We start from the raw sequence: 24,877 nt of genomic DNA, 5'->3' as shown, positions 1-24,877 counted from the left end.
AAATTAATATTAGCTCAAGGCATTAAATCAATAATGCTTATAATGCTAATGCTTAAAATAGATTTATGTATTTATACGCAGAGAGAAATGCAATGAAAGAACCGTATGTCCTGTAATTCTGTACAAATATAAAATGTTCTTTGTTATATATTGATATAATCGCCTTTATAATAACAGCAAATTTTAATATTTCTTACTTGGTGCTGATGCGCCTGGTAATGAGGGTGATGTGTTGGTGCATGATGTGCAACATGATGCCCTGATCCATGTTCTTCTTCGCTGTCTTCTTCAGACGATGATGGATCTATCATCTTCTTTTATCTCGTTTGAAAAGGTTGATCTGCAATTAGAATTGGTAAAAGAAATGGTCGCAGACGATTTTATGAGCTCACGTTAAATATAGCACATTTATATCGTTAATGTAAAATACAAGTGCATCTCAGAGTGCGCACGCGCAATTCCATAATTTGAGGGTAGAAATTCAATTGTTAACATCGATTAATATTTCGAATTTTAGTATTGATTTAGTTAATTCAATTAAAAATTAAGTAACTTATAGGTTTCCATAGAATAATGTAAGTAAATAACAGTGTCATTGAAAATTTTGTTATTCATTCAATAAAAAAATAAAATAAATGTTTTCAATATTTGATTAGTAATTTGCTTTACAAATTGTTGTTTTATATTCTGATGTACGTCCTTTCAATATCTACTGTCTCCAACATTAACAAAAATAAAGAAAAATAACTACTAGAATTATAACTACCAACATAACTACTATTCACTACTTCCGTAATGCCTAGTATAATATTCTAATAAAATAATTTGAATGAAAATAATACTACATTGGTATTATACATAAAAAATATAAAAAGTATACATTAAAAACTACATCTGTCAAAATATAAGCTTAGGGGGTCTCAGAAATCACCTTTTAACACCTAATTAATTGCCAACTCTGATAAAAATGTTAAGTACCAAGACAAAGGAAAAAATTGTATTTATTATTAAGTAAATTATAGGTTATAACTAATAAAGATTTAATTTAAAAAAATGCGTAATTATTATTTACCGGCCATCAATAATATTAAAGCGAATTAAATATTACAATTATTACGTTAATCGATATGTTCGTAATAAAAAAGCGCTTTTTACTTACTTTGGATTGGTCTAGTTTCATAAAGTTGCAATAAGATATTTAAAAGACGAAAATAATGGGACAATTCCTTTGTGAATTAAAAGGGGAGAATAAAAGAACAAAAGAATTTTTATACACGACGACAGTAAACCACAAAGTCCCACAATGTTTCAAACAAAATTGTATATTATCGATTTTCTCACTTGACCTAAAATGACTATTCACACATGATGATACTTGAACGTCTGTTAATAGGGACTGATTTTTATTTTACCTTAATATAAGTCATCCTTTTGGACGTCACCCTATGTTAGTAGTAATTATTCGTATTAAAGCTAAAAATATTGTCTACAGTGGTGAATATCTAACGGATGTTATAGTCGCGAAATCGCACACTAAACTGAAGGATCAATGGCAATTTTAGCGTCAGTGCGCCTTTGCGGCTGCGCCTAAACGCCCATGATAAGACTGAGGGAAAATATTGACCATTTTCAGAGAAAAATCGCCAACAAATATTTCTACCACGAGGAACAAAAACTTGTCATTATATGAAAAACAGCGCTTTTTCCTGCAAACAACGCTGTCATTTCCACGCATTTCTTAAATTATTTTAAAGTACAGAAAAAAAAAATTATTATTTATTTATTTCAGAGTTATTTTTCTCATAAGATCACAAACAAACGTCATTTACAAATATAAATCGTAAACTGACATTAAAATATTATAACAAAATTAATACATATTCAAAGACTCTAGACAAGATATTCAGTAATTTATCTTATGATTCAGTTGAATATTGAAAAGTTTACAAAAAAAACATTGAATTTTGATTACTCCCCTTCTCTTCCCTCCTGTTCAACTCATCTTTAATAATAGAGCTGACGATTTTTACTGTTGAGAGTACCATTTATTGCAACTTTTCATGTCAATTCCAACTCCATTATCAAAACCATTATGAATACTGCTCTTTGATGCTGGTCATTCGGTTATGCATGTCTGCAATGAATACTGTATGCAAATTGTAATAATACTGTAAACGACACCAAGTAAAATTAAAAATGCCAACGATCAAACACCACGATGTAGAAAAGTTTGACTACAGTTAATCACTCAGATTTTAAATTTCATGACAATGCTGTACCCCAAAATTAACTCAAATTTAAATTTATATTAAAACAACTAAAAATGCCCAATTTTCCGCAAATGATATTAGGTATTAAATAAGTATTATGTTAATGGAATAACAATTTTACTTAAAATATGTGTAGACAAATGTTTATATTCAAAAACCAACCAATTCATATCAGTTTCTGTTGAATAAACTTCGTACCCGAAAATGCCTAATTTCGATAACAAAATATAATACTCCTTAACCGGAGAAATATTTTAGGAATAATGTAGTGTGACACTAATAGAAGCGATAACACCTGTCGCTATTCAATGTATAGATTTTGGAAACACAATATGATTATCTATTTTAACATAACATCTTTAAATGAGATTTATAAATCTTATTTCCTATTATACTAATATTAATAATACGTTATTATTTATAAATATATATTATAATAAACATTTTATAATATATATTACTATATGATTATTAACTGAAAATAAATTACTCCAATTTTTAATCTCCCTTAATAAATTTCTTACTACTGGTAGTGCTGAGATACAACTTTAGGATTCAGTTATTAAAAATGTATTTCCAAGACGATTTTTTAGTTTCATTAGCTCCAAATAATATATTACAATAATTTGTCACCGGATTCCACTTATATTTTTTTTAATTTGTCGTAGTTAGATGACCCAACAAATACGTCAGTTTTGATTTGTATATGGACGAAAGCACACTGTTGACTTGTTACGGAGAGAAAACAATTTAGCAAATGAAATACTTAATTATTTTCTTCCTTCCTTTCGTAAATTAATGCACAAACACGAGTTTGTTTATTTAAATGAATAATATAAAATATATACAATTAAAGATGTTAAATCGATACATAATGGTGAAAGAATTGTGAATTGATTGGAAATGACTTACTAAATCGTCTGTCTAGTTTATGGTAATACTGATTCCGTCATCGGACCCAACTGATGATTATACACACGACATATAAGAATTCCACTGTTCTTGATTCTTGACTTCCATTCTTGATATTATTGTTTTCTTCTTAATTCTGATTAAATCTCGACTTTCATGACTGTTAATTTATCTTCTTTGACTAAATCAATAATTATTTTACTCTTTCTGGTCTTGTTTCTGTAACTATTTCATTCTAATTCTGTTGCAAAATTTGATGTTCTGTTCTTAGTTTGTTAATTATTTCTGCAATTTTTTAATCAATTCTGATTCTTGTTTTTTTTTTGGCCTAATTTACCAGCTGAAAAGGTTTCTTTGCTGATGTTAACTCAATATATAAAAGAGAATTGCCCGTGAAAACGCTTTATTTGGAGTATGAGAACGTTAGGAAGCTTGGAGAACCGCTTTAATATTCTTCGGGGTTATCGGATTGGGAAAGCCTCTAACAGGGATCTGATGCGCAAATTTCTGGAGAGAGCTGAGGTTGCATGGAATTTCTTGTATAAGGAGAAAACAAACCGGCTTATTTTTGGTGTGTCAGTTTCCCGATGAATTTGGGTATTTCTGACAAACCATGGCGTATTCTACGTTTGCCTGAGAAGTTTATTTTGCATTACCTGAAGCTTTTCTACTAGTTCCGGTCTGACAAACACATACCAACTGTCAGATCCATATAACATGACAAATCTGATAAGCAACTTGTAAAGCAAAACTTTAATCATCCGAGGCAATGTACTTCCTCTGTAGATGAGAGGGTTAAGCACTGTGGAGACACCGTAGCCTTTGGAGATTGCTTTATTTATCTGTTGACCATAGGAATCTACGGTCAAAGATGAGGCAGATATATGTGGCTTTTCGTCGCCACGACATTGAGAGTTTTTCCACTCTCAACTGGTAGGCGCGGATGTCTCTCTGATCTCGAGCCTTCTTAAAGCTTATGGCTATAGACACCATAATAGGTTCTCTGCCAGGTCTAACTTCTAACACGCTTTGTCTAACCTTTGTATCTGAACCGCCATTATCCGGAAGTCTTGACAAGAAGCTGATGAGACATCCTGTTTGCTAGACAGGTGTTTTCTGTTTGCTCGGTGCCTTTCTTATCTTGACCTAGCTTCACCAGACAATCGATATAATGCGATATTTTATATTGTGTCAAGTCATAGTTCTTTTCCCATGTGACAAATATTACAGAAACAGTTAAATGGTCTAATAAATTAAACCCCTAAACTATAAAAAGTAAAAAACCTAAAATTTTCGTAACACACACTTTCGTTGTACTTAATTTTATAATTAGAATTTTATTTTATTTCAAGAATAAGAAGTGGCGACATGCTGCAACATTCCCAAACTAAACAAAATAAACTAATATAGTTGTTTGATTTAGAATACAGTCTTTGTTTAGTTTTTTTGTCTAATGTGATGCTTCCAATTTAACCTACCATCAAGCTGGATCCGAGTAGCGTGTACAAAGTGTTTTGTTTGGTGAAGAAGGACCCTTCTACTGCTGCTATAGTCAAATCTCAGATGTAATTTATGTTTGTCAATAAACAAAAATGTCAAATCCGACAAATAATCATTTCAGTCACAACAACCATCATGCTGGTGTGGTAATGGCGAACAATGAGTAAATCATCTCTGCCCAGTCACTAGATATAATACTGGTACCCAGTTAGTAAAGACACGAAAGAAATGTATTTAAAGAATTATCATCATCAATGCATAGCCGACATTTAGTGAGAGTACTTCTCAAAGTACATCGTCTTAAAAACACAAGTGTACAGATGTCAGCCTGCAACAGTATGCAAATTTCGAAGCCATACAGAACAATTGGCAAGAATGAGGAGGAAGAAAGGAGGTCGATTTTAGTCTTGATTGTAATATTTCTTATTTTCCACGCCCACCATCTTAGACAAGCAAAGGTTTCTGGAACTTGGCTTATTACTTCCCGAATCCGCTTATTATTTCAGCAATAGGTGGCTCTTTCATCGCTTGTATTACTGAAGTATTTGATCTCCTGCACTTATCTAAGTATATATTGTTGACTTTCAGTCAATTTGTAATGCTTTGGTTTTTTTTTTGAAGCCATAGACAATACGAACCATATCGTGAAGAGTGCCAAAAACCTCAACATCTGCATCAGCAAATATAGCAGCTATTCTCAGCGAAAATCATTGTTTTCAAAACATTTTCAATAATTGCGTTCACTACTAAGTTGAAAAGCAGTGGAGAGTCATCTCCTTGGTGAATGTTGGCTTTGACCTCAAATTAATCTGCCGAATCATTACGCACTCGCATAAAGCTAAAGCAACCATCGTAAGATGCCCGACGAAGTTTAATAATTTTTAGGGGAACATGTTCAACTTTGAACAAAGCGAGGACATACAGCCGAAAGCAGAGTGAAAAGCTTCATAAACTGGAAGGGTGTGAAAATGTTATCTACACAATCAAGATTTGATCTAAATTTCGTCTGCTCTTGTCGGCTTGTCTCTTCGCGAGCTCTTTGAAGTCTTACTTATATGATCTTAATAAACAGCTTTCCGAGAATTGATAGGAGACATACCTATATATTATATTATTCTTAGATAGTTTTTACATTGTTGACTGTCACCTTTCTTCAGTGTAGGAACAAATATCGCTTTCTTCTAAGCTTCTCTTTCCAATTACCAAATTTGTGTGAGCAGCACATGAAGTCGTTGATACAATGTTCTCCCACCGGCCTTGATCATTTTTGTCGTCACTTGGTTGACTCCGATGGACTTACTGGACTTTAATGTTGTTCGCAGTTGATCCGTTACTGGTTGGTCATCAGGAAATGAAGTTTCTGGGATGTCTACTTCTGGCGAAGTGACTACTCCCTGTAATGGGATATAAAATATCATAAATTTTAATAAACAAACAATTTTTTTTTCAGAAAATCAATTTGGCATGATTGTTTATGGCTTAACATTTTATATATTTGTTAAATTTTTATGTTAGGTTTTATTAAATATCTCTTCTCTGTTATTTTTTCAGACCTAAAATTAATTTTTTATACAAAAAAAAGAATTACTTGATTTAGCTGAGAAGGTAGATGTGACAAATAAAAATGAAACGGCCGAAATATAGATATAACTTTGTTTATTTAATATAATCATTAGTTGAAAGACCATACTTCAACTTACAAATATAAGGAATAATAGATTTATTGTTTCTGATAATTCAAATATATACTTCTTTTTGATTCAATGCTATTGGTATTTCATTTTGATCTAATCTGAATCATCAAATCCAACAAATCATTTGTATATATCAATACATATATAAACAAAAAAAGAAACTTATATCTAACAATAATAAAATTATATTTTTTATTTATATTTCTATCGATCAAATATATTTAATTTTAATATACATAAAAAGGTTATGAATGAAATAAAAGACACAAATTGTATTTGTTGTCTGTTGGCACACTTCATTCATAAGGAAAAAACAAAACGAAAATGCATAAAAAAGCCTAAAGTACCCCCTGGAATGGAATAGTACAAAACAAGTGAACTAGAATAACAAAAGCTTCAAAATAATATTATGGAAAATACTAAAAATCACAATGCATCATAACAATGACAAAAAAAGGAAAATAAATAGCAAATACATAGCGATTAAATTAGAATATAACCCTATGAAAAAAAATTGTTTTATCAAAAAAAAAAGAGTGAAGCAGAAATAATTGTTTAGGAACAAAAAGACAAAGTAAATGGTGAATCCTTCGATTAACTTCAGTTTTTAATCAAAAGTAATATCTTAACATACTTTTTTATCAAAAATATTCCCATATCGATATTGACACTTCAAAAGAAGTCCAGACGAAACCTGATATAACGATAATTTTCAGCTCTGTTGTCATTCCCAGGCTGATAAACAGTAATGGACATTATACAGTTCATTGTTTACAGGTCGTAGACTGCATATAATGCACGCTTACTGACAGCAACTTAACATCTCTGCTAATACCTGATTTGTAAAAAGTGTAATTTAAAAAAAAGCACTTCATGTAAAACTGTAAAAAGTATTCGGAGGATCACAATTGAATCCAAAATAAATTTCTGCTTCATCCTTATGAAACATCACACCCTTAGTCTAACATAATTAAATAATATTTATATTAACTTTTTTAAATTAAATAAATGTTTGTACATACATTTTAAATGTGTTTTGTTGTTAATTCCAAGTTGTGGCAATGACAATGCCTTAGTAGAAGAATATTCAGGTAGAAAATTCACCCCATCACTCCTGTTTGTTTTTATAAAGCCAATAGCTGTAAAGCAAAGATCAGGTGTCAGGAGGTTTCCCATTGACGCTACCGCTACCGGGAAGTACACATGGAGAACTACTACGGTCTTTATCTTGATCTTCCAAAAATCGATCCATGAAATCAGTTAAACCAGGATGTAGGGCGTATTTTTTCTTTTCCAAACGAACTTTATTAGCAAATATATCATGACGTTCAGTTTTTTTCCAAAGATAGTAAAACTGAACTAATTCTCCAACTGATCTAGTTCTTACCTTAAGACGAAATTATACTGTCGCCAGAATGTACAACAATTCCATTATTTATATTACCTTATTATGTTGGATCAAATGAAAATTCTTTCCATAGGCTCGCACACCAGATTCAAAATTTCTACACTCCTCTTCTGACCAAAGTGTCTCTTTACCAGTGCTTATTGCTGGACTTGTTTGAACATTCATTCTTAGCCTTCTTAAAGCTTCTTCAGTGTTATACCCTAATAACAAACAAGAATCCAAAAGTATTTATAATATTTAAAGTTACATAAATTAAGTGATGGCTTACCACATTGCTGTAGTACATATAAGGCTTGTTCATCATCACGCAAAAGAGTCCCTTTGGGTATAGGTGGCTTGGTTATTTCATGGGCTCTTCTTAAGAAATCCTCTACATTCTTACTGATAAGTTCTTCTGGGTTCCAGAGCAATTTATCATCATTTTCATATGGTGGTGCATTATCATAGTGATTAAGGCCTTCTGGTATTTGAGCTTGATAATCACTACCTACCATAATAGTCTGAAAAATAAATACTATAAAAACAAATTAAGATAAAACTGCACAATGAACCTTTTTAATTTTTCTGTAATCGTCATCTTCTGCATTAGATTCATACTCATCTTCTTCATATTCACTTATTCTTGATACAGCTAAAATTTAAACCAATGAAAAAGTGAAAAATTGAAAAGTTTGCATTCACTTTACTTACATCGAAGTAGTCTGGAATCATCTCCTTCTTCAGTCATTGTTTCATATAGTAGACTTAACTTCGATTGTTTTGGTGGTGTGGGGGAGCGTTCCTTTTCAACCAGTGGCTCACAGATCTGTTCTTCTGGAGTGTTATCTTCTTCCTCCAATTCTGATTCAGAAGAACTGTCCTTTTCTTTTGAGTTTGTATAACCATATAAAGCTAAAAGTTCCTCCAATGGCATATTACCTTCCTAAAAAGAAATTACACATATTATTCCCCATATATTTTTGAATATGTACATGCAGGTATATTAATGAATGAGCATAAATTAGTAACCTTTTGGAGGTTTGAAAGTTCAGCAGTTGGATCACTAGCTTCTCCGGCAGCCAAAGCTTCCTCTTCTTCAAGAGTTCTTTCATCATCAAAATCATTTACGAGCATATCAATTGAGGGATCAAAAAGTTTGTCTTTTGTAGGAGAATCACTTCCACTCCCGTTATTACTTCTTTCACCATTGTGATTTGGCACATTTGAATCCATTCTATCTCGCAGTTTTCATTACAAGATAATGTTAGAAACTAAACAGTAAAAGATGAACAAGTTTAGAAACTTTTAGACAGCAATCATGATGTTTTAGCGACATTAAAAGGGAAGAAAGTTAATGCAGTCCGCAACTAAGCTAAAATTTAATCGAATAAACGTTTTAAGCTAAGCAGCATTCAAGGTATATTAGTATCCCATAGGTAAAATAAAATATCAACTTACCTGCTAAAATTTAGCAGATTTTATTTGTAACAATTCACAAAGTAAAATGTGATTCAACTCAAACACTTTAATTTCGATTATTATTCGGCAAATGCTCGATAAATACAATTCTTTAATAACCACATACAAAACAAAACGCTGTTTATATCTGTCAATTCTCAATTTCATATCAATCTGTCATCCGTATTTTTTTAACTAAAGGTATATTTACACGCTACAGGTGTTTTAATATATATTTAAATTATGTAAAATCTAAATCAACATATATTTGTTAATAAATGTCTGTTAAGAATAAATACTTTTAAAAGTGAGATCATCACGAAATATTGTTTAAGTATATTTTCAAATTTGTAAATATTACAGTTTTGGTGGGGTTCTTATCTTAAACCCAAAGTAATACGAAAGAATTAGATGTCAACAAAAGGTATATAGAGTATTTTAAAATAGAAAATAATTTAAGGGACAGTTTGAGGAATAAATATCCCTTTTCATTATTATAACATATATTAGTAACATTTTTAAAATCATGAATCAAGATGGAGATTCATTATTAAGTAATGGAAGATTAAATTTTATTTCCAGTAACCAATTAGATACTATTGTAAGTATATCATACAATATTATTTATAGATAGTGCCTAAAGTTATGGTTTCTATTTTAGGAAACACATCCATCTGAAAACACTGAAGTGCCTAATAATTTAGTATATTCACACCCCAAAGTCTTTAGGCAATTATTCGCAGGATTTTCGGGTAAATATTAAGTTCTATTCAGTGTATTTCAATATGTAACTATGGTTTATTTTAGCAACTTTGTCAGCTTTAAGTGCAGGGCTTGTGTTAGGATGGACCTCACCAATGTTAAGCTTTCTGACCAGTGGGAAATACAATAATATTCCTATAGATAATGATAAAATGGGGTGGATTGGTATGCATATACATATATAAGATAAATATCGTTACACATTTAATCTGTTTTTATAGGTTCATTTGCTACTTTAGGTGCAATGGCTATGTGTTTTCCAGCAGGATTTATTTGTGATTTAGTTGGCAGAAAAAATGCTTTATTATTGTTGATTCTACCATATTCAGTAGGATGGGCTTTAATCATATGGGCATCAACTATTGTAGAACTATACTTTGGCAGGTGGGAATTATGTACACATAATTTTAATATTGGAGTTTTTGGTTTCTTTATATTTTAGACTAATTACGGGTATGGCAGTTGGAGGTTGCTGTGTAGCGGCACCTCTTTATAATGGAGAAATAGCTCATATAGATATTAGAGGAAAACTGGGAAGTTTCTTTCAATTAATGATATGCGTTGGTATATTTATGGCTTATTTATTTGGAAAATTCTTATCACCATATCAAGTAACATTTCCTTCATTATTATCTTGATCGTTTAATTTACATTTTCTTTTTTAGTTTACTATATTTTGTGCTGTTTCACCATTGGTGTTTTTCATATGCTTTGTTTTTCAACCAGAGTCCCCATGTTATTTAATTAAGAAAAATAAATATGAAGAAGCAAAAGAATCTCTTTTGAGACTAAGAGGTAAAAACTATAATGTAGAGCAAGAATTAATTCAAATTGAAGGTAAAACCAATATTAATGATTTTTTAAACCACGTTTCTTGTTAATTTTAAATTCTTAGGAAGTTTAAAAGAATCATCGCATACAACTATTTCATTGAGGGCAATATTTTCAAATAAATCTATAAAAATTGGAATATTGATATCTTTTGCTTTGATGTTCTTCCAACAACTTTCTGGTATAAATGCAATTATTTTGTATTCCAGTAATATGTTTAAATCGGCAGGAATATATTTAGACGTGAATGTAGCCTCTATTATGGTATTATTGTAACATGTATATTTAAAAGTTTTTAGTTAATAAGTCTATTTATAGGTTGGTGGATTCCAAGTAGTTGCTACTTTTATCGCAAGTTTAGTTATTGAAAAACTTGGCAGAAAATATCTTTTATTTGTGTCTTTATCGATTGTAACTTTGAGTACAATGATTCTGGCTATATATTTAGCAGTCAAATCCCACCTTGATAAGTCAGAATTAAGAGAAATTAGCTTCATACCAATAGGCAGTTTATGTTTATTTGTAATTTCATTTTCTCTAGGCAAGTAAAATAATGATTATTTGAAATGATAACTTAATTGGGTGTTTTATAGGTTTGGGTCCTATACCATGGATGTTATCATCAGAAATTATTCCAAATGAGATTAGAAGTATTGTTACTTCAGCAGCGGGGACTTTCAATTGGTTTTTAGCTTTTATCATTACAAAATTATATTTGTTGGTTGCTGGCCAATCATCTGTCTTTTTTGCCTTTACAATTTCCTCCTTACTGGGGACAATTTTTGTATATCTGGTTGTACCTGAAACTAAAGGAAAGACGTTGGCACAGATACAGGAGGCATTATCTGATATTGTTTAATGAAACAATTTATATCATAAATGTTTTGATGTTTTATGTCTTTCTATTATGTGATTGTATTAGTTTTACTGAAAGTAGTCAATAACAATCCAAATGAGAAACAAATATTTTTATTAGTACTTAACTATTATATTGGCAGTGTACTATATCAAATTTTATTAAACTGTATAGCACAAATTATTTTTAAATATATGTATATTTATATAGACACATTTTTATTTAATTTGTTAACTAAGTTTTGTAGGGTATTAGATACCTATTGTGTTTATGTACTGTTGAAATTTTTATTTGGACTATGAGAAGTCGAGTGATCTCAGAAGTATATTTGGCTGTGTGTGGTCGTCTTGTAATATAGATTAAGGTTTTCAAGAGTGCAGCTTTTGCTCATTAATATTTTGTAACTTTGTACATTCCAAACTGTAATATTCAAGCTTATTACATTACATTACCCAGGCTAAAAGGCTATGTTTTAATATGCACAATAATAGAGGTGTTTTCGATAAATATTTAAAGTACAATTGCGAACTCTGCTTTAGATTTTTTTGACGAACTTTGAAACATGCTAATCCTACAATTTATCCAAAATAATTTCTATTTTAATCTATTGTGGCAGTTTTAATGTTCCTTGAAATTATTTTTGACTTTATTAGTTTTCCGAATTTTCATTATTTTTTTATTATATATATAGGATGTTATTCTCAAAACGAGTATAATGGGGTTTTATATTGTTTATTATAAAATATATACAGTCGATTTTAAGCAAATTTCCATTTTATTCTGGCCTTTTTAATTGTAAGTTTCATATAGATGTGTTATATAGCAGTTATTTTAACTAGTTCTATTTGTAGCTGACTATCATCACCCCATGTTGGCAACCACAATGATTTACTATCATAAAAATTCTTTAATTGTGTACTTGAAGTTGATTTCCATGGCATTACATAAGTTTTTGATGTGTAACCATTTGGAAAATGTATTGGCCCTCCTACTCCAACTCCAAGCACTAAATGCATCTGAAAATACAGTAAACTAATGAATATAAGGTGCGTTAAAAATAATTTTCACCTGACATTTTTTATACTTAAATATGGAACATCGTAAGTTTCTTAAAAATGAATTTTACATAACAAATAATTAATCAATATTCAGCATTGGAATGAATTTTTACTAAAGTGCAAATTATTATTTCACACTTGACTGAAATTCGATGAAAGTTCAAAAAGCAAACCATCGGAATCGATTATAATTGATGCGTTTGAGCTAATTATTCGTTAAACACAAACAGAAAAGCGACAAAACGATGTTGCAACATGATAACGGGGTACTCAGAAAAATGCCCCGCTGAATTTACCATATACTGCAGACATTCATTGGTTACGGACTTACGCCAAAAAAAGGCAGTAAAAGTTGTGAATATCGATTTAATGAGGAATTATTAAATTCTGTTAAAACTGTTTAACATACGAACTTAGTACTCACAGGAGTTGCTCTATTGAATCCAGTTTCTTGTAATGCTGTTTTAGATATTTCTCCATAATTAATATCATCAATGTAGAGTGACATTTGTTCTGAAAATAAATGGATTAAATCATCAATTAATTTACAAATAGCATTAATTTGTTTTATATAGTTTTGAAAGTGACAAAGTAGATATTTACCTGGTGTCCACTCTAGTATAAAAGTATGCATTTCGTTAGCAATAGGTTGCTTGTTTCGGTAAGAACTTAAATATCGACTACGTTGTGGTTCCATGTTGCTCGCCATGGGACCACCAAAAAGTAGACTACCACCAATATCATCACCAGAATCTCCAGTTAAAACTTCATTACCTCTCGCGTATGCTATTATAACTCTTCGTGTTGGGTTTTTAGGGTCCTCTAAGAATATTTCTAAAAAAACATTGATTTACTGCTAGGTAAAAATAATTTATTCAAAATATAACTAATTTATACCTGGGTATATCCAATCACCTTTGGGAAGTTTAGCTCTTATTTCATATTTTCCAAAAGTAAATGTCGATTTTGTTTTTATTCTTGCTGAAATGATTGGTGGCTGATAGATACTGACAAATCGTCTTTCGCATTCATGTCTTTGTTGGCGAGTACACCTGAATATAAACTTAAATTTAATTATGAGATAGTTAATGTAAGTATTCACACTGTATATAATGTTTCTCACAATTTAATATCGAAAGTGATACTTGTAGTACAATCTAATATATATATATATATATATATATATATATATATATATATATATATATATATATATATATATATATATATCAAAATACCACATAATTAAAACCATGTGTATTAAATATTGATATAACAAAACGGGTAAAAGTGTCATTAATAGATAAAATACGGAATAAACTTATTTGGGAAATCTATACATATTAGAGCATTTTTTTAGATCATTTATTTATAGTTCAAAAGTGATGATAATAAGTAGTAAATTAGGATGTCAGTCGAAAAAATTACCCAAGATAATGAACATGTTTCATTTAGATAATGAATCACACGATGTAACACTTACCCCTCAATATTTATGTTACTTCTGACTATACTTTCATTAAATTTTGGTTTAATGTGCAGCAAGTTCCCTTCCACGTTTAATACATCCTCATCATTTCCATAAATTACATATTCATAATCCTATAACAATACTTTAAGTTTAACATTATTTAGAAGATATAACAATAGTTACTGGTTTATCTGGATAATACTTTTCTGTAAGCCACAAATATCCATCCACATTATTTAAATTAAATCTGGATTCATGGAGAATATTTCCAACGCAACTAGATATACCATTGAATAATGTACTGGAAAGTTGACACTTAGTAGGTGACGGATTATCAAGGGACATAATTTCTAAAAATAAATTATTTATAATAATTTCAGATTTTAATACTAATTAAGTATAAAAATATGTATACAAGTACACAGTATTACTAAAACAAAAAAATGTTTAATATAACTATCAGATTTTATTAATTAGTTACCTTGCGATTTGTCATAATTAAATAAACATTCTTAAAGTTTCTTTGACGTTAACGCTTAACCTGGTAAGAAAGAAACATATTAAAACATTTAAAATTGAGTCTTAATTAAATTTTTAAAAATACATTTTAGCTTTGAGACCCACTTTTGTAACTTTTACTCATTGATTCATATCATAAAATGATTTGATTTTTTATGAGTTATGATGATTATTGGATGAGCGCTTTATTTTCAAATTAATCAGAATTCTTAAATATTTCCATATGTTCATTTTATCAATAATACAATTGGAGGTTTAATGAACAAATTGATTGTCAAAGTAATATTATATACATACATTATATACATAATGTATATATAAATTCTTAAAATAACAAACAACCCGTTGATAAAGAAAAACATATAAACAATTAGGTTAAGGTTAAATGATAAAGAAAATATATACTGAGTATTGTACGTTACAACGTTGCCAAAACTTATCTAATCCTTATATTTATATAATCTTATATATTTGTATGACTGAATTCAATTTATAGTACAATTTTAGTTACGTACTATCAACTTTCCAGGATAATTCGCTTTTTCTATATCCAAGTTGGTCTACTTGAACAAATACCCAATAATTTATAACGTCGCCAACCTTTAGTTCCAAGTTGGGATTGAAATAATTAAATCTTCCATTAGTTGGTCTTGTAATATCTTCACTAATATCACCAGGTTCTATTTGTTGTATTGGTTTATTGATGTTGCCGTGAAAACCAAATAGTTTGATGTCAGAGGAATCTAAAAATGTACATCCGTATTGCATTACTTCATATTCCTGCATATATACATGGTAATATATACTGAGATATGCTATATCTTAGAAAAGGTTATATGTCACCAATAATATATATATTTAAGCAATACATTCGTAAAAATTACTTTGTGTGGGTTAAAAGGAATCCCCTCGTTTGTTTACTACTACATATATATGAGGCATTGGTAATTGCGTATGCATTTTTTCTGCTTAACATTATCACAGTCAATTAATCTAGTGTTTATATTTATATTTAAATTATACGTTATATTAAAAATCAATAAAAATGACAATTTAATATAAATGGAGATTACTTCATTCGGCTCTGATGAATTGTCTAAATTTTTTTTTGGTTTGAAAATCTTTAATTTAGTTTGAAGGCGGTTTGGTGTTTATTGCGTTGATCAAAATTTGATTTAATCTTATTGGAAATAAAAGCGTTCGGCCGATTTTACATAACATATATTCATTTGATTTTTATTATTCTAAAATTTCATTAGTGGCGTAAAGTTTAATGTGTTTTACATGAAAAAATTTTAAAACGTAAAAATATGAAATAAATAAAGAATTAACTTTATTGTTTAGGACTATTTATTTAAAATTCTATGGTTGTTGTGTATTTAATAAATTATATTTACTTACATGGCATTGAAACTAAAAGACCTCTTGGGGAAAATGCCTCAAACCGTAGATCTGGTATATCGAATGTATTTTGTCCGAACACATATCGTATAAAATACGTGAAAACTAAGAATAATATGTGACTATCAGCCATTGAGAGCTCACCGACAACAATGCTGTTAAACGAAGAACTACAAGACTGGTCAGTCGCGAGCGGAATGACAGAGTTGTACTGTTTATTTTTATCGTATATATTAAACAACGTTTTCCCATAATTTTCTGGGTTTTTTTCTATAGATGATTTCAGTTTAAGTTAAAATAATATATAATGATAATCTAGTGAAACTTTTTTTTATATATGGATAGTATGTATTTTTGATATTTTAAATATATTATATCAACCAAAACGTACTCAAACTCAGTAAATTAGTAAACAACTGATTTTTTCCCATATATTTGAGTGTTATTATCTTGATTAATGTGATAACAATTTCCAGTTATTTAATGCATATTTTTAAGCAGGTTTAGATTCTGGTCTTCATATTAAAAAAACTATGTTGTTCCATGTTGCTCAACCTATTTTTCTTATAAAAAATAAAAGTGTTTACAAAATCGCATACAATTTATTCGATAAATATACCATTAACTAAATCTCAATCCGGACCTAACTTAGGTACATCTTCGGCCTGTTAATTGTTATTGGCTAATGTTTAAACCAGTTCTCATATATATTTTTAACCGTTTAGGATATTTATAATCGATTTGAATTTACATATTTTCTCAACGATTTGAAATTAAAGAAAAAATTATTATTTTCATTTTAATAATCAAATTTGCACCTACATTACTAATACTTTGATAAGTTCATTTTTACGTTACGTATTATTTTAATTTCATGTTGATAAATCATAAAAGTATAAATATCCTTATCTTAGAGATAAAGTGATATAAGTCATCAGAAATGACATGTATTACATGTACACGCGATTAAGATCGATCTTCATCGGTAAGTTTAATTATCGCTCAATATGTTTCAGAATTAACTATAACATTTGATATTAATTTTTAACGGGTAGGTGTTTAAAAATGGGGAAAAAATTGTTAGAATTAGATGAAGATACTACTTATAAATATCTTAGTGATGAATTTGGAAAAAGTAAGAAGGATATAGATGATAGTGTAAAGATTCTAGAGGAGTGGATTAAAACACAACCTCACCTGCCAGAAAATCCTGGTAATTATTTATTTAAAGTTAATTGGGTATATTTTATTAACTAAATATTTTTAGGTTCCGATGTGCTTAGAGTTTTTCTAATTTATAATAAGTTTAGTATAGAACGCTGTAAGGAACGTCTGGATATGTATTATACCATCAGAAGTATGACACCTGAGATGTTCAAACGTCATCCTTGCTCATCTGAAATGGTAGAACAAAGTAAAATAACGTAAGCTCTTTAATAATTATTGCTTTCTTGTTTATTTAGTTTTGTGATGTAATATCCTTTAAAAAAACACAAATATAATTTTTTGTAATAATTAATATTACCTTGACAAGAAAGACAATTATGCATAATTTGTGATTGATATCAAATGTCAAAATGAAAAATCGTTAAACCGATAGAAATATTTTGAAAAAGTAATTATGGTTTTATGTTTACTGTGAACTCGTTATGAATACAATATTTAAAAACACATTTTCTCATTGACATAATCTTATTAATACACCTAATTATTTGTAATTTGTAATTTGTTATTTCAGATATTGTATCCCATTACCAAAATTAGCTCCTGATAACAGAAGAATCATGTTTAACACATTGTCCGAAAAATATGGACCAGATTCATTTGATATGGAAAAATATTTATGCCATATATTTAATACTTTTGAATTATTGATTAGAGAAGATCTCTCTTTAGGGTACCATTTTGTTTTTGATGCAAAATCAGTTAAAATAGGTCATGTTGCTAAGTTAAGTCCAATGGTTGTTAAAAAAGCTTCCTTGGTTATGGAGGTGATTATAACACATTGGGTGTCTAGCAAACTAAGAAATAATTGGTAATTTTTATGATTTCAGAAAGTTTTTGCTAATAGAGTAGCCTCTATTCATTGCTTTAACTATAATTCAAGTTTGGAGAAACCTATTAGTGTTATTAAGTCACTGCTGCCTTCAAAAGTGGCATCAAGGGTAAGTAAAATAAAAGAAACATACATAATATCATATATTTACTACTATAATAAAGTTAATATGGTTTAAATGTGTTATTTCTGTTTTTTTTTGTAGTTTCACACACATAAGAATCGCGATGATTTATTTACTAGTTTTCCTAAATCTGTATTACCTAAAGATGTTGGTGGAGATGAAGATTCTATTGATGAATTAAACAGTAAGAACTGATGAAACTTTAATTATGATTTAGTAATAATTTATTTTTTAGACTTGTGGATTGATGCATTCAAAAGATATGAAGGATTGTTTGATAAACTGAGTAAAATTAGAGTAAATGAATCATTAAGGCCTTCAAAATTAGTAAACGATGAAGTTTTAGGATATTATGGCAATTTTAAAAAGCTAGATATTGATTAAAAATAAGCAATACAATTTTTAATTTTTTGACTTTTTTGCTGATTTATAATGCTTTTATTAAAATACTTATTTGTTGGTGGTACTACAAATTTTAATTTAAATACTGTTTTTGAGGAAATTAATTATGCTTCATACTATAATTTATTATTTGTATATAGGCAACGGACAAATCATTTCTATAAACATACAAAAAATCAGGATGGTTTAACATATCTTTGTTATATTTTTAATATCTTTTAATAAACTTAATGCTTGTGTAGGTTTGTATTTTAGTAACATTTTTAATATATACTTTTCGGATTACTTGAGACACATAATTAAAAGTGGAACTTAAACTATTCGTGTAAAAACATTTCTAGAAATGTAATACCTAATATACTTGTTATCTAGTTTGATCACTTAGCATAAACTATTTAATTATAATTATTAAATAAGTATTTGTAGGCAACTAGTATATCAGTAGAATTTTTTGCTTCTGTTTAAAATTATTTTTAGTATTTTAGTTTGCTAGTTTTGCTATTGAGTTATTACGACGTTCGTCTACTATTTTATTTCGATTTATACTTTGACTTATTACTAATTTCGGATAATAAAATTAATTTTTAATAAAAACTGAATATGCAGGCCACCAGTAATTCATTATAGATTTGTTCTTGGATCCAAAAGTTTATTTGTTCCTATTTATAACGAATATTGATCCTAGAAGAAAAATATAATATAAATAAGAAGATACATTATTATTTTGATCATTGCAATAACGTGGTTTTGTAATTTCAATTAAAAGGGTATTAAAACACGAAAACAACTGATTTATAAAGCAGATATTGAATTTATGTATTTACTTTCCAAATTTAGTAAAATTAATTTTCCATTTCCAAAGAGTGCGGATATTTTATAATAACCATCCATCGTCAATCCAGACGTGAAAACAAAAAAATCTCGCCATCGCCAATAAAAAACGCGTAGTTTTCAATTGACTATTAAGTCGTGAATGCATCTGTCGTCGATTTATAATCATTATTTTGTCTGTTAAAAATAAATTAATATTGGAAAATATCTGTCTGGGATAATATTATATTTGGGAACTCGCTCAATTTTAAACTCCGATAAAAACGGTCGAAAAACAATTGAATTTATACGTAATGACTCTGAAATGGATATACACATTTTATAGGCATCAAATATTTTAAGAACTTTTATTTATTCTATAGTCTCTTGTTTAATTATCTTTCGAGGTATATGAATGTAAAAATATTTTCGATATTGCTACAACTTGTTAATTAGGATAGGGAACGTCTGTATATGTATTATACCATAAGAAGTATGACACCTGAGATGTTTAAACGTTATCTTTGTTCATCTGAAGTAGTAGAACAAAGTAAAACAACGCAAGCCTTTTAATAATTATTACTTTATTGTTCATAATATTTATATAGTTTTGTGGTGTAATATCCTTTAAATAATTACAAATATAATTTTTTAATAATATTACCTTGACAACAAAGATAATTATGCATAATTTGTGATTCATTATCTTTCGAAGTATATGTATGTAAACATATTTCCGATATAGCTACAACTCGTTAACTAGGACAGGGATACATATTTTACGTTAAACTTTTTACTAAGGAATAGTTTTTGCAAAGTTGATTTTATTAAGTTTTATATTAGTGTTCAATCAATATTTTAATTTGTCCCCATTTGTGTGTTAGTGTAGTAAATGGTGAAAACCCGAAATAAAAAAAAACGAATTGATACATGACAGTTTATCAAGTTGAGTTGGAAATGAAGCAATAGACTAGAGAAAATATCATTTCCACTTTTATCGATTTTTTAATAACCAACATTGTCGTATGTAGGGTTAGGAGGATCAAGTAAGTAATTGTCTAGAATATTTTGAGCTAGAGACATAATTTTACTCCTTTAAAATAAGTATGCTCAATATCGCAACATAACAATAGAGTTTTTTCTGTTTAAACTGGACGATGTTGATGAGGACGAAATCAATAAGAAGACGGTTTTACATAAATATTTATGAACTGTTTGGACAGCTTATAGTTGTGGTAAAATTATTTGGTGATCTTCTGAATTGCACTGTTTTTACTAAAACTTTCATGGTATTGCCTAAGTGAGTTATTGCAATACTCCTTTGGTGGCCGTACACCCTGAACTATCAGTTAGTATCAGTGAAGTTTCAGTCCAAATTTCAGTTGATTGGAGTCATCCTAAATTGTAATAATTTATGGCCAGAGCACTGTTTTAAAACCTAAATATGTAACACACATTTTTTTTAACAAGTTTTGGACAATCAGGATCGCATTACATATATCTCGCGACTGCTATGTCACTGGCTACGGACTGCACTGTATTCGAGGAATCGGACCATATGTTTTAAGACCGAATTATGTAACGAGTGAGCCTGTTTTCTTTTGAATTAATTCAATAAATTGGAATCAAATTAATTATTAGGTCAAGAAGATAGGTTGGCAATCGTTCCGCAATCAAACGAAACGTTTCTTGGTGTAATTAAATGAAGTTCTAGCAAAAGTATAGCAGTTGAAATTGCAAGGTCACAAAAGGTAGATTGAAGCCGGTTAATATTTTGAAAGCCTACCCTACAGTAAAAGAAGCTGAATACACTCCACATACCACAAATGGAAAATATCATGGTGGCTAAATTTGCTAAGGATTCTGTGATTCTTGCGGTCGGAGATAATAGGGAAGAAGACGTATGAAAATTACAACAGGTATCATTATCAATAACAATAAGCATCAATAAATATAACCATGCAAGTTTCTAGAGCAACGTCCTGAGAGGTATTGTAGGTACACCCAGATAATAAAAGACTGATTACTTACACCAAGACCTTCAGATACTATTGCCACTCAGGAAATTAAGAGAATTGCATGGAGATATGAGAACAGATCTCAAGTCAACATGAAGGTAATACAATCCAGGAGAGTGTAACTGCAATGGTAAGCGGTAGGGCAATGTTTCGCTTAGTTCAATCATGGGTGGCGCTGAAAACGTGACATTGTAGGAATGTTTGTCGGGTCGGTCAGTCGGTCGAAATGTGTGGCTGCCGCTGCGATTATTTGTCAGGACACTCACTACTATTTTTGGAAGGAATTTGCACGAGAACTGAAAACACTGGTTGAAGAAATACTGTTTATTTTTAATATATATTATACATGTGGTCGACGGGAGAATTGAAAGGATATTAGGTTAGGTAGAGGAAGTACGGCAGCGCTGTGGAAGTGGTACTATTACAAGGGAATGGAGAAAAGAAAAGAGAACGAGACGTCGTCACGTCGTCGTGATGGTCTTTTATCGCCTGGAACTGTATGGTACTAATCCACCGGCGTTGCCAACCTTTGTGCTTGCTGGTGGTGAATTCGTGGTGGCCTGAAAGGTCGTGGCGGTCGCCACAACATTGCATTGGTTAGTTTAAAGTGATCGTGTAGAAACCTGTAGCGAAAAATACCTTGTTTTGATTGGTCCTATACATAAATGTAAATAATATAAATACATAAGTATATAAAGTATATAAGTATATAAAATACATAAGTATATATAAGTGTAAATGAAAAAAAAAATTAAGAGCTCAATACTAAATAATTAATATATTTTTCTATAATGCCTTCTGGCTTTTTCGTATTTGTTTAGTGCTATCAATTTTATGGGGTCTATTAGAATTATATATTCTACATTCACTATACTGAAGGTAAACTTTAAATCCTTCCTTGTTAATATTGCATGAATTTGTTTAATCCAAAAATATAATGAACACCTCACAATAACTTTTAAAATTTGGCCTTGAAAATCATTATGGATCGGATAATTGATACAAATTGGAAATATCCCTACCTTCTTGTGACAAATGTACTCACCGAGTGGAACCAAACATATTTATAAGGCTGCTATAGCTTCTACATTCTAAAAAAGGCTTTTTAGTATTAACTATACACATTAAGTATAAAAAATATTACCTTCTCGGGGAGTTTCTTTTAACAAACACTCTGATTGTTGCTCTAAAAAGTAAAAGATATATATAAGTAATACTAATATAATTAAGATATTTTCCAATTAAGGACAATATTTATTAGTAAGTATAGTTTTTATATAATATATATTAGTTAGCTTTTTGGGAGATTTATTGATATGATGACATCACATCGAAAGCATTCGAAATAAATTGGTAATTATGTAACACAGAAAACATATACAACTCTAAACGAAGATTTCTTAACCTTAACACAAAACGATTTAAATCAACAAACTTAAAAATGATGCCTTCGCATAATTTGACCGGCCAACCACATGCCTTTTTAGTGGAATCGCCTTTTTAGTGGTGCTTTAGAGCAATTTAAACTAGCTAATAACATGTTGCGATCGCAGCACTTTTTTTTTGGCCTGGAACCGGGTAGGGGAATCCTGTTACGGATACCTGGTCGGGAAGACCCGCAAGAATAAGCGAGTTGGACTGGTTATGTGGAGACTGCCTGTGGGCTACCCACTAAACCCCACCCTATCAGCTGATCGAATGACCCTAACTGATACTTCTTACTGTTAGTAAGGAGGGTGCCCGTAACCGGTAACACTGTTAAGAGGCACAAGGGCCAGGCAAGGACGTGGCGTCGTTATCACACCACGCAGCTTGCGGTACATGAGTTAATCGCTCGCAGGAGAAGGTCGAGACAATTAGGAGTTAGAGCACGACGGGGTAGTGTCGGCTGTGATAGAATAAGGCTACGAAGAGCCGAATGAGTTATTGTCTGAGAGACGAAGAGTGGAGAAATATCTCGAGTAAACCTCGGATATAAAATCGTGAACTTGGGGGACGTCTGTTTCTCTATTAATTTGATTGTTCCTGACGAACCAGGGGGCATTGATAATTCTCCTGAGAATTTTGTTTTGAAACACTTGGACCACCTGGCTAGGTGAGACGTATTTTAGATAGACACTGGAGCCGTATAGAACGACTGATCGAACCAGCGTCTTGTACAGGAGAGATTTTATAGATAGAGGAACCCTGCTGGCTCTGTTGATAAGCGGGAACAGCAAATTAACAGTACCTTGACCTTTATGGAGGGACTTTTGAATGTGGGAATTGATCGCAGCGCTACCCTTGATTGAACTAAGCAAAATATTTCCCCAAGTCGCCTATACTGTCGAATTTCTATTTTTCTATGATACAACCCTTGGACAGCGCAGGACACAGGACAACATGACCCAGATTCAAAAGAATCAAGTCACTTGGTCTTGTGTAGTGTAATATAGTGAGGTACATTTAATAGAAAAACATTTTTAAGAACAGTTTTAATACATAAACATTATAACCAGAAAGTAATTGTAGTAATTGTAATAAATTTAAAAAATATTTTGAATTCTTTATAATCAATTACGACATACTGATAATATAAACAATATACATTCATTATTATTATTATTTAAAAAAATATGTATCTAGGTTTGTACTAACAAATTTCCGACAAAAACTGACCACATTTTCGGAACACGGTTAATTAGCAGTATCTGGAAATGTGCCTGTTCGTTCACGAATAGCAAAAGTTATCGGGAAATAATTAAAATCGTCTGCTACAAAAGCATTTTCAAACAAAACCTACCTTTCGCCCGAATATAGGATTAAATTTTGATTGAGTTTGAAATTGTTCCATGTAAATGATGAGCCAGTGTCATTCGGAAATAGATTTGGCCATGTTTTGCTACAAGATAAACCTTACGCTAATAAATAAAACGGAAGCGTCGTTTTCATGTACGAAGGTTTAGTTTCTAGATAATATAATTACGAATTTTAATAAGACGCAAATATTGATACATTTAACTAAGATACAGAGTGGGAAATTCGCTTCCTACCACTTTACAATAAATAATTCGTTAATTAATGTGATAAAGGTTCCAGGAACAAGTTTAATACAAAACAAACACATGAATATTATTAGTCAATATTAATATATAGAATAAGTTATTGTTGTTCTTGTTATATATTTTAAAAGAGTAAAGCGTTGGGAACGAGTCAAACTCTCCTACTTTTTTTTATTATTTAACTAATACATCGTTACTAGTCGTTCCCGTCTAACCTACAATTTGTCTTTATGATAACTTAAATCTAGGTATATAACTAGGAGGACCCATCGGCCCTATCTCAGTCTCTGGTGAAATAATGTTTATA

General features: G+C 30.1%; 5 protein-coding genes and 1 long non-coding RNA gene across 12 annotated transcripts in view; 3 read left to right on the top strand and 3 right to left on the bottom strand.

The window, feature by feature from the left end:
• Nucleotides 1-1,530, bottom strand: part of Cadps (calcium-dependent secretion activator 1) — a 39,098-nt gene extending 37,568 nt beyond the window's left edge. For all 3 annotated transcript variants that reach the window (XM_076405585.1, XM_076405586.1, XM_076405587.1), the window contains exons 1-2: nt 1,413-1,530; nt 198-340 (exon numbers count right to left, since the gene is read on the bottom strand). In XM_076405585.1, coding sequence (XP_076261700.1) covers nt 198-311 — 114 coding nt within the window. In that variant the 5' untranslated portion in view covers nt 312-340; nt 1,413-1,530. The remainder of the gene's footprint in view (nt 1-197; nt 341-1,412) is intronic.
• Nucleotides 1,531-6,321: 4,791 nt separating this feature from the next.
• LOC143197271 (mesoderm induction early response protein 1) lies at nt 6,322-9,398 on the bottom strand. Of its 4 annotated transcripts, none has more exons than XM_076405581.1 (7): nt 9,222-9,398; nt 8,793-9,034; nt 8,475-8,706; nt 8,336-8,415; nt 8,053-8,284; nt 7,821-7,984; nt 6,322-7,780 (listed from the first exon to the last, which is right to left on the bottom strand). In XM_076405581.1, exons 2-7 carry the CDS (start codon nt 8,994-8,996, stop codon nt 7,760-7,762), a joined length of 933 nt encoding a protein of 310 aa, XP_076261696.1. In that variant the 5' UTR covers nt 8,997-9,034; nt 9,222-9,398; the 3' UTR covers nt 6,322-7,759. The 4 variants fall into 4 exon arrangements, with proteins under 4 accessions (XP_076261696.1, XP_076261695.1, XP_076261697.1 ...); XM_076405580.1 differs by having other exon boundaries at nt 6,322-7,763; nt 9,222-9,397; XM_076405583.1 differs by having other exon boundaries at nt 7,354-7,515; nt 9,222-9,392.
• Nucleotides 9,390-11,881, top strand: LOC143197269 (facilitated trehalose transporter Tret1). Of its 2 annotated transcripts, XM_076405577.1 has the most exons (10): nt 9,390-9,528; nt 9,585-9,822; nt 9,883-9,973; nt 10,029-10,148; nt 10,205-10,367; nt 10,426-10,594; nt 10,649-10,820; nt 10,879-11,078; nt 11,133-11,355; nt 11,408-11,881. In XM_076405577.1, exons 2-10 carry the CDS (start codon nt 9,748-9,750, stop codon nt 11,671-11,673), a joined length of 1,479 nt encoding a protein of 492 aa, XP_076261692.1. In that variant the 5' UTR covers nt 9,390-9,528; nt 9,585-9,747; the 3' UTR covers nt 11,674-11,881. The 2 variants fall into 2 exon arrangements, with proteins under 2 accessions (XP_076261692.1, XP_076261691.1); XM_076405576.1 differs by having other exon boundaries at nt 9,408-9,822.
• A 505-nt stretch (nt 11,882-12,386) lies between these two features.
• LOC143197270 (beta-1,3-glucan-binding protein) lies at nt 12,387-16,265 on the bottom strand. The gene is made up of 8 exons (XM_076405578.1): nt 16,120-16,265; nt 15,234-15,461; nt 14,383-14,549; nt 14,212-14,330; nt 13,626-13,780; nt 13,332-13,562; nt 13,153-13,241; nt 12,387-12,686 (listed from the first exon to the last, which is right to left on the bottom strand). Exons 1-8 carry the CDS (start codon nt 16,250-16,252, stop codon nt 12,486-12,488), a joined length of 1,323 nt encoding a protein of 440 aa, XP_076261693.1. The 5' UTR covers nt 16,253-16,265; the 3' UTR covers nt 12,387-12,485.
• Nucleotides 16,266-16,393: 128 nt separating this feature from the next.
• On the top strand, nt 16,394-18,942 carry LOC143197272 (alpha-tocopherol transfer protein). The gene is made up of 7 exons (XM_076405584.1): nt 16,394-17,104; nt 17,175-17,332; nt 17,387-17,543; nt 17,858-18,110; nt 18,174-18,284; nt 18,381-18,483; nt 18,535-18,942. The coding sequence occupies exons 2-7, from the start codon at nt 17,185-17,187 to the stop codon at nt 18,681-18,683; spliced, it is 921 nt and encodes a 306-aa protein (XP_076261699.1). The 5' UTR covers nt 16,394-17,104; nt 17,175-17,184; the 3' UTR covers nt 18,684-18,942.
• A 1,488-nt stretch (nt 18,943-20,430) lies between these two features.
• LOC143197273 (uncharacterized) lies at nt 20,431-21,230 on the top strand. The gene is made up of 3 exons (XR_013005967.1): nt 20,431-20,557; nt 20,982-21,096; nt 21,153-21,230. It is a non-coding gene; the product is annotated as an uncharacterized LOC143197273 (long non-coding RNA).
• The last annotated feature ends 3,647 nt before the right edge of the window (nt 21,231-24,877 follow it).

Source organism: Rhynchophorus ferrugineus, unplaced genomic scaffold, assembly GCF_030347505.1.
Source record: "Rhynchophorus ferrugineus isolate W39M unplaced genomic scaffold, kcgeb_rfMv2 rfM5, whole genome shotgun sequence".
In the NCBI taxonomy this organism is placed as follows: Eukaryota; Metazoa; Arthropoda; class Insecta; order Coleoptera; family Curculionidae; genus Rhynchophorus; species Rhynchophorus ferrugineus.
Note: the sequence above shows the minus strand (reverse complement) of the source record. Positions and strands in the feature narration are given on the sequence as shown.

Coding starts and splice junctions, on each gene's coding strand:
- LOC143197270 (XM_076405578.1), bottom strand. CDS start 16,252: ATGGCTGATAGTCACATATTATTCTTAGTTTTCACGTATTTTATACGA. Junction 14,550..15,233: donor ATTATCCTGGAAAGTTGATA/GTACGTAACTAA, acceptor ATTTATTTTTAG/AAATTATGTCCCTTGATAAT. Junction 13,242..13,331: donor TATACTAGAGTGGACACCAG/GTAAATATCTAC, acceptor ATTTATTTTCAG/AACAAATGTCACTCTACATT.
- LOC143197271 (XM_076405580.1), bottom strand. CDS start 8,996: ATGGATTCAAATGTGCCAAATCACAATGGTGAAAGAAGTAATAACGGG. Junction 8,416..8,474: donor TGATTCCAGACTACTTCGAT/GTAAGTAAAGTG, acceptor TTTAAATTTTAG/CTGTATCAAGAATAAGTGAA. Junction 7,764..7,820: donor ATTTGATCCAACATAATAAG/GTAATATAAATA, acceptor TTTCGTCTTAAG/GTAAGAACTAGATCAGTTGG.
- LOC143197269 (XM_076405577.1), top strand. CDS start 9,748: ATGAATCAAGATGGAGATTCATTATTAAGTAATGGAAGATTAAATTTT. Junction 9,823..9,882: donor GTAACCAATTAGATACTATT/GTAAGTATATCA, acceptor TTTCTATTTTAG/GAAACACATCCATCTGAAAA. Junction 11,079..11,132: donor TGAATGTAGCCTCTATTATG/GTATTATTGTAA, acceptor GTCTATTTATAG/GTTGGTGGATTCCAAGTAGT.
- LOC143197272 (XM_076405584.1), top strand. CDS start 17,185: ATGGGGAAAAAATTGTTAGAATTAGATGAAGATACTACTTATAAATAT. Junction 17,333..17,386: donor TCACCTGCCAGAAAATCCTG/GTAATTATTTAT, acceptor AAATATTTTTAG/GTTCCGATGTGCTTAGAGTT. Junction 18,111..18,173: donor AAGCTTCCTTGGTTATGGAG/GTGATTATAACA, acceptor TTATGATTTCAG/AAAGTTTTTGCTAATAGAGT.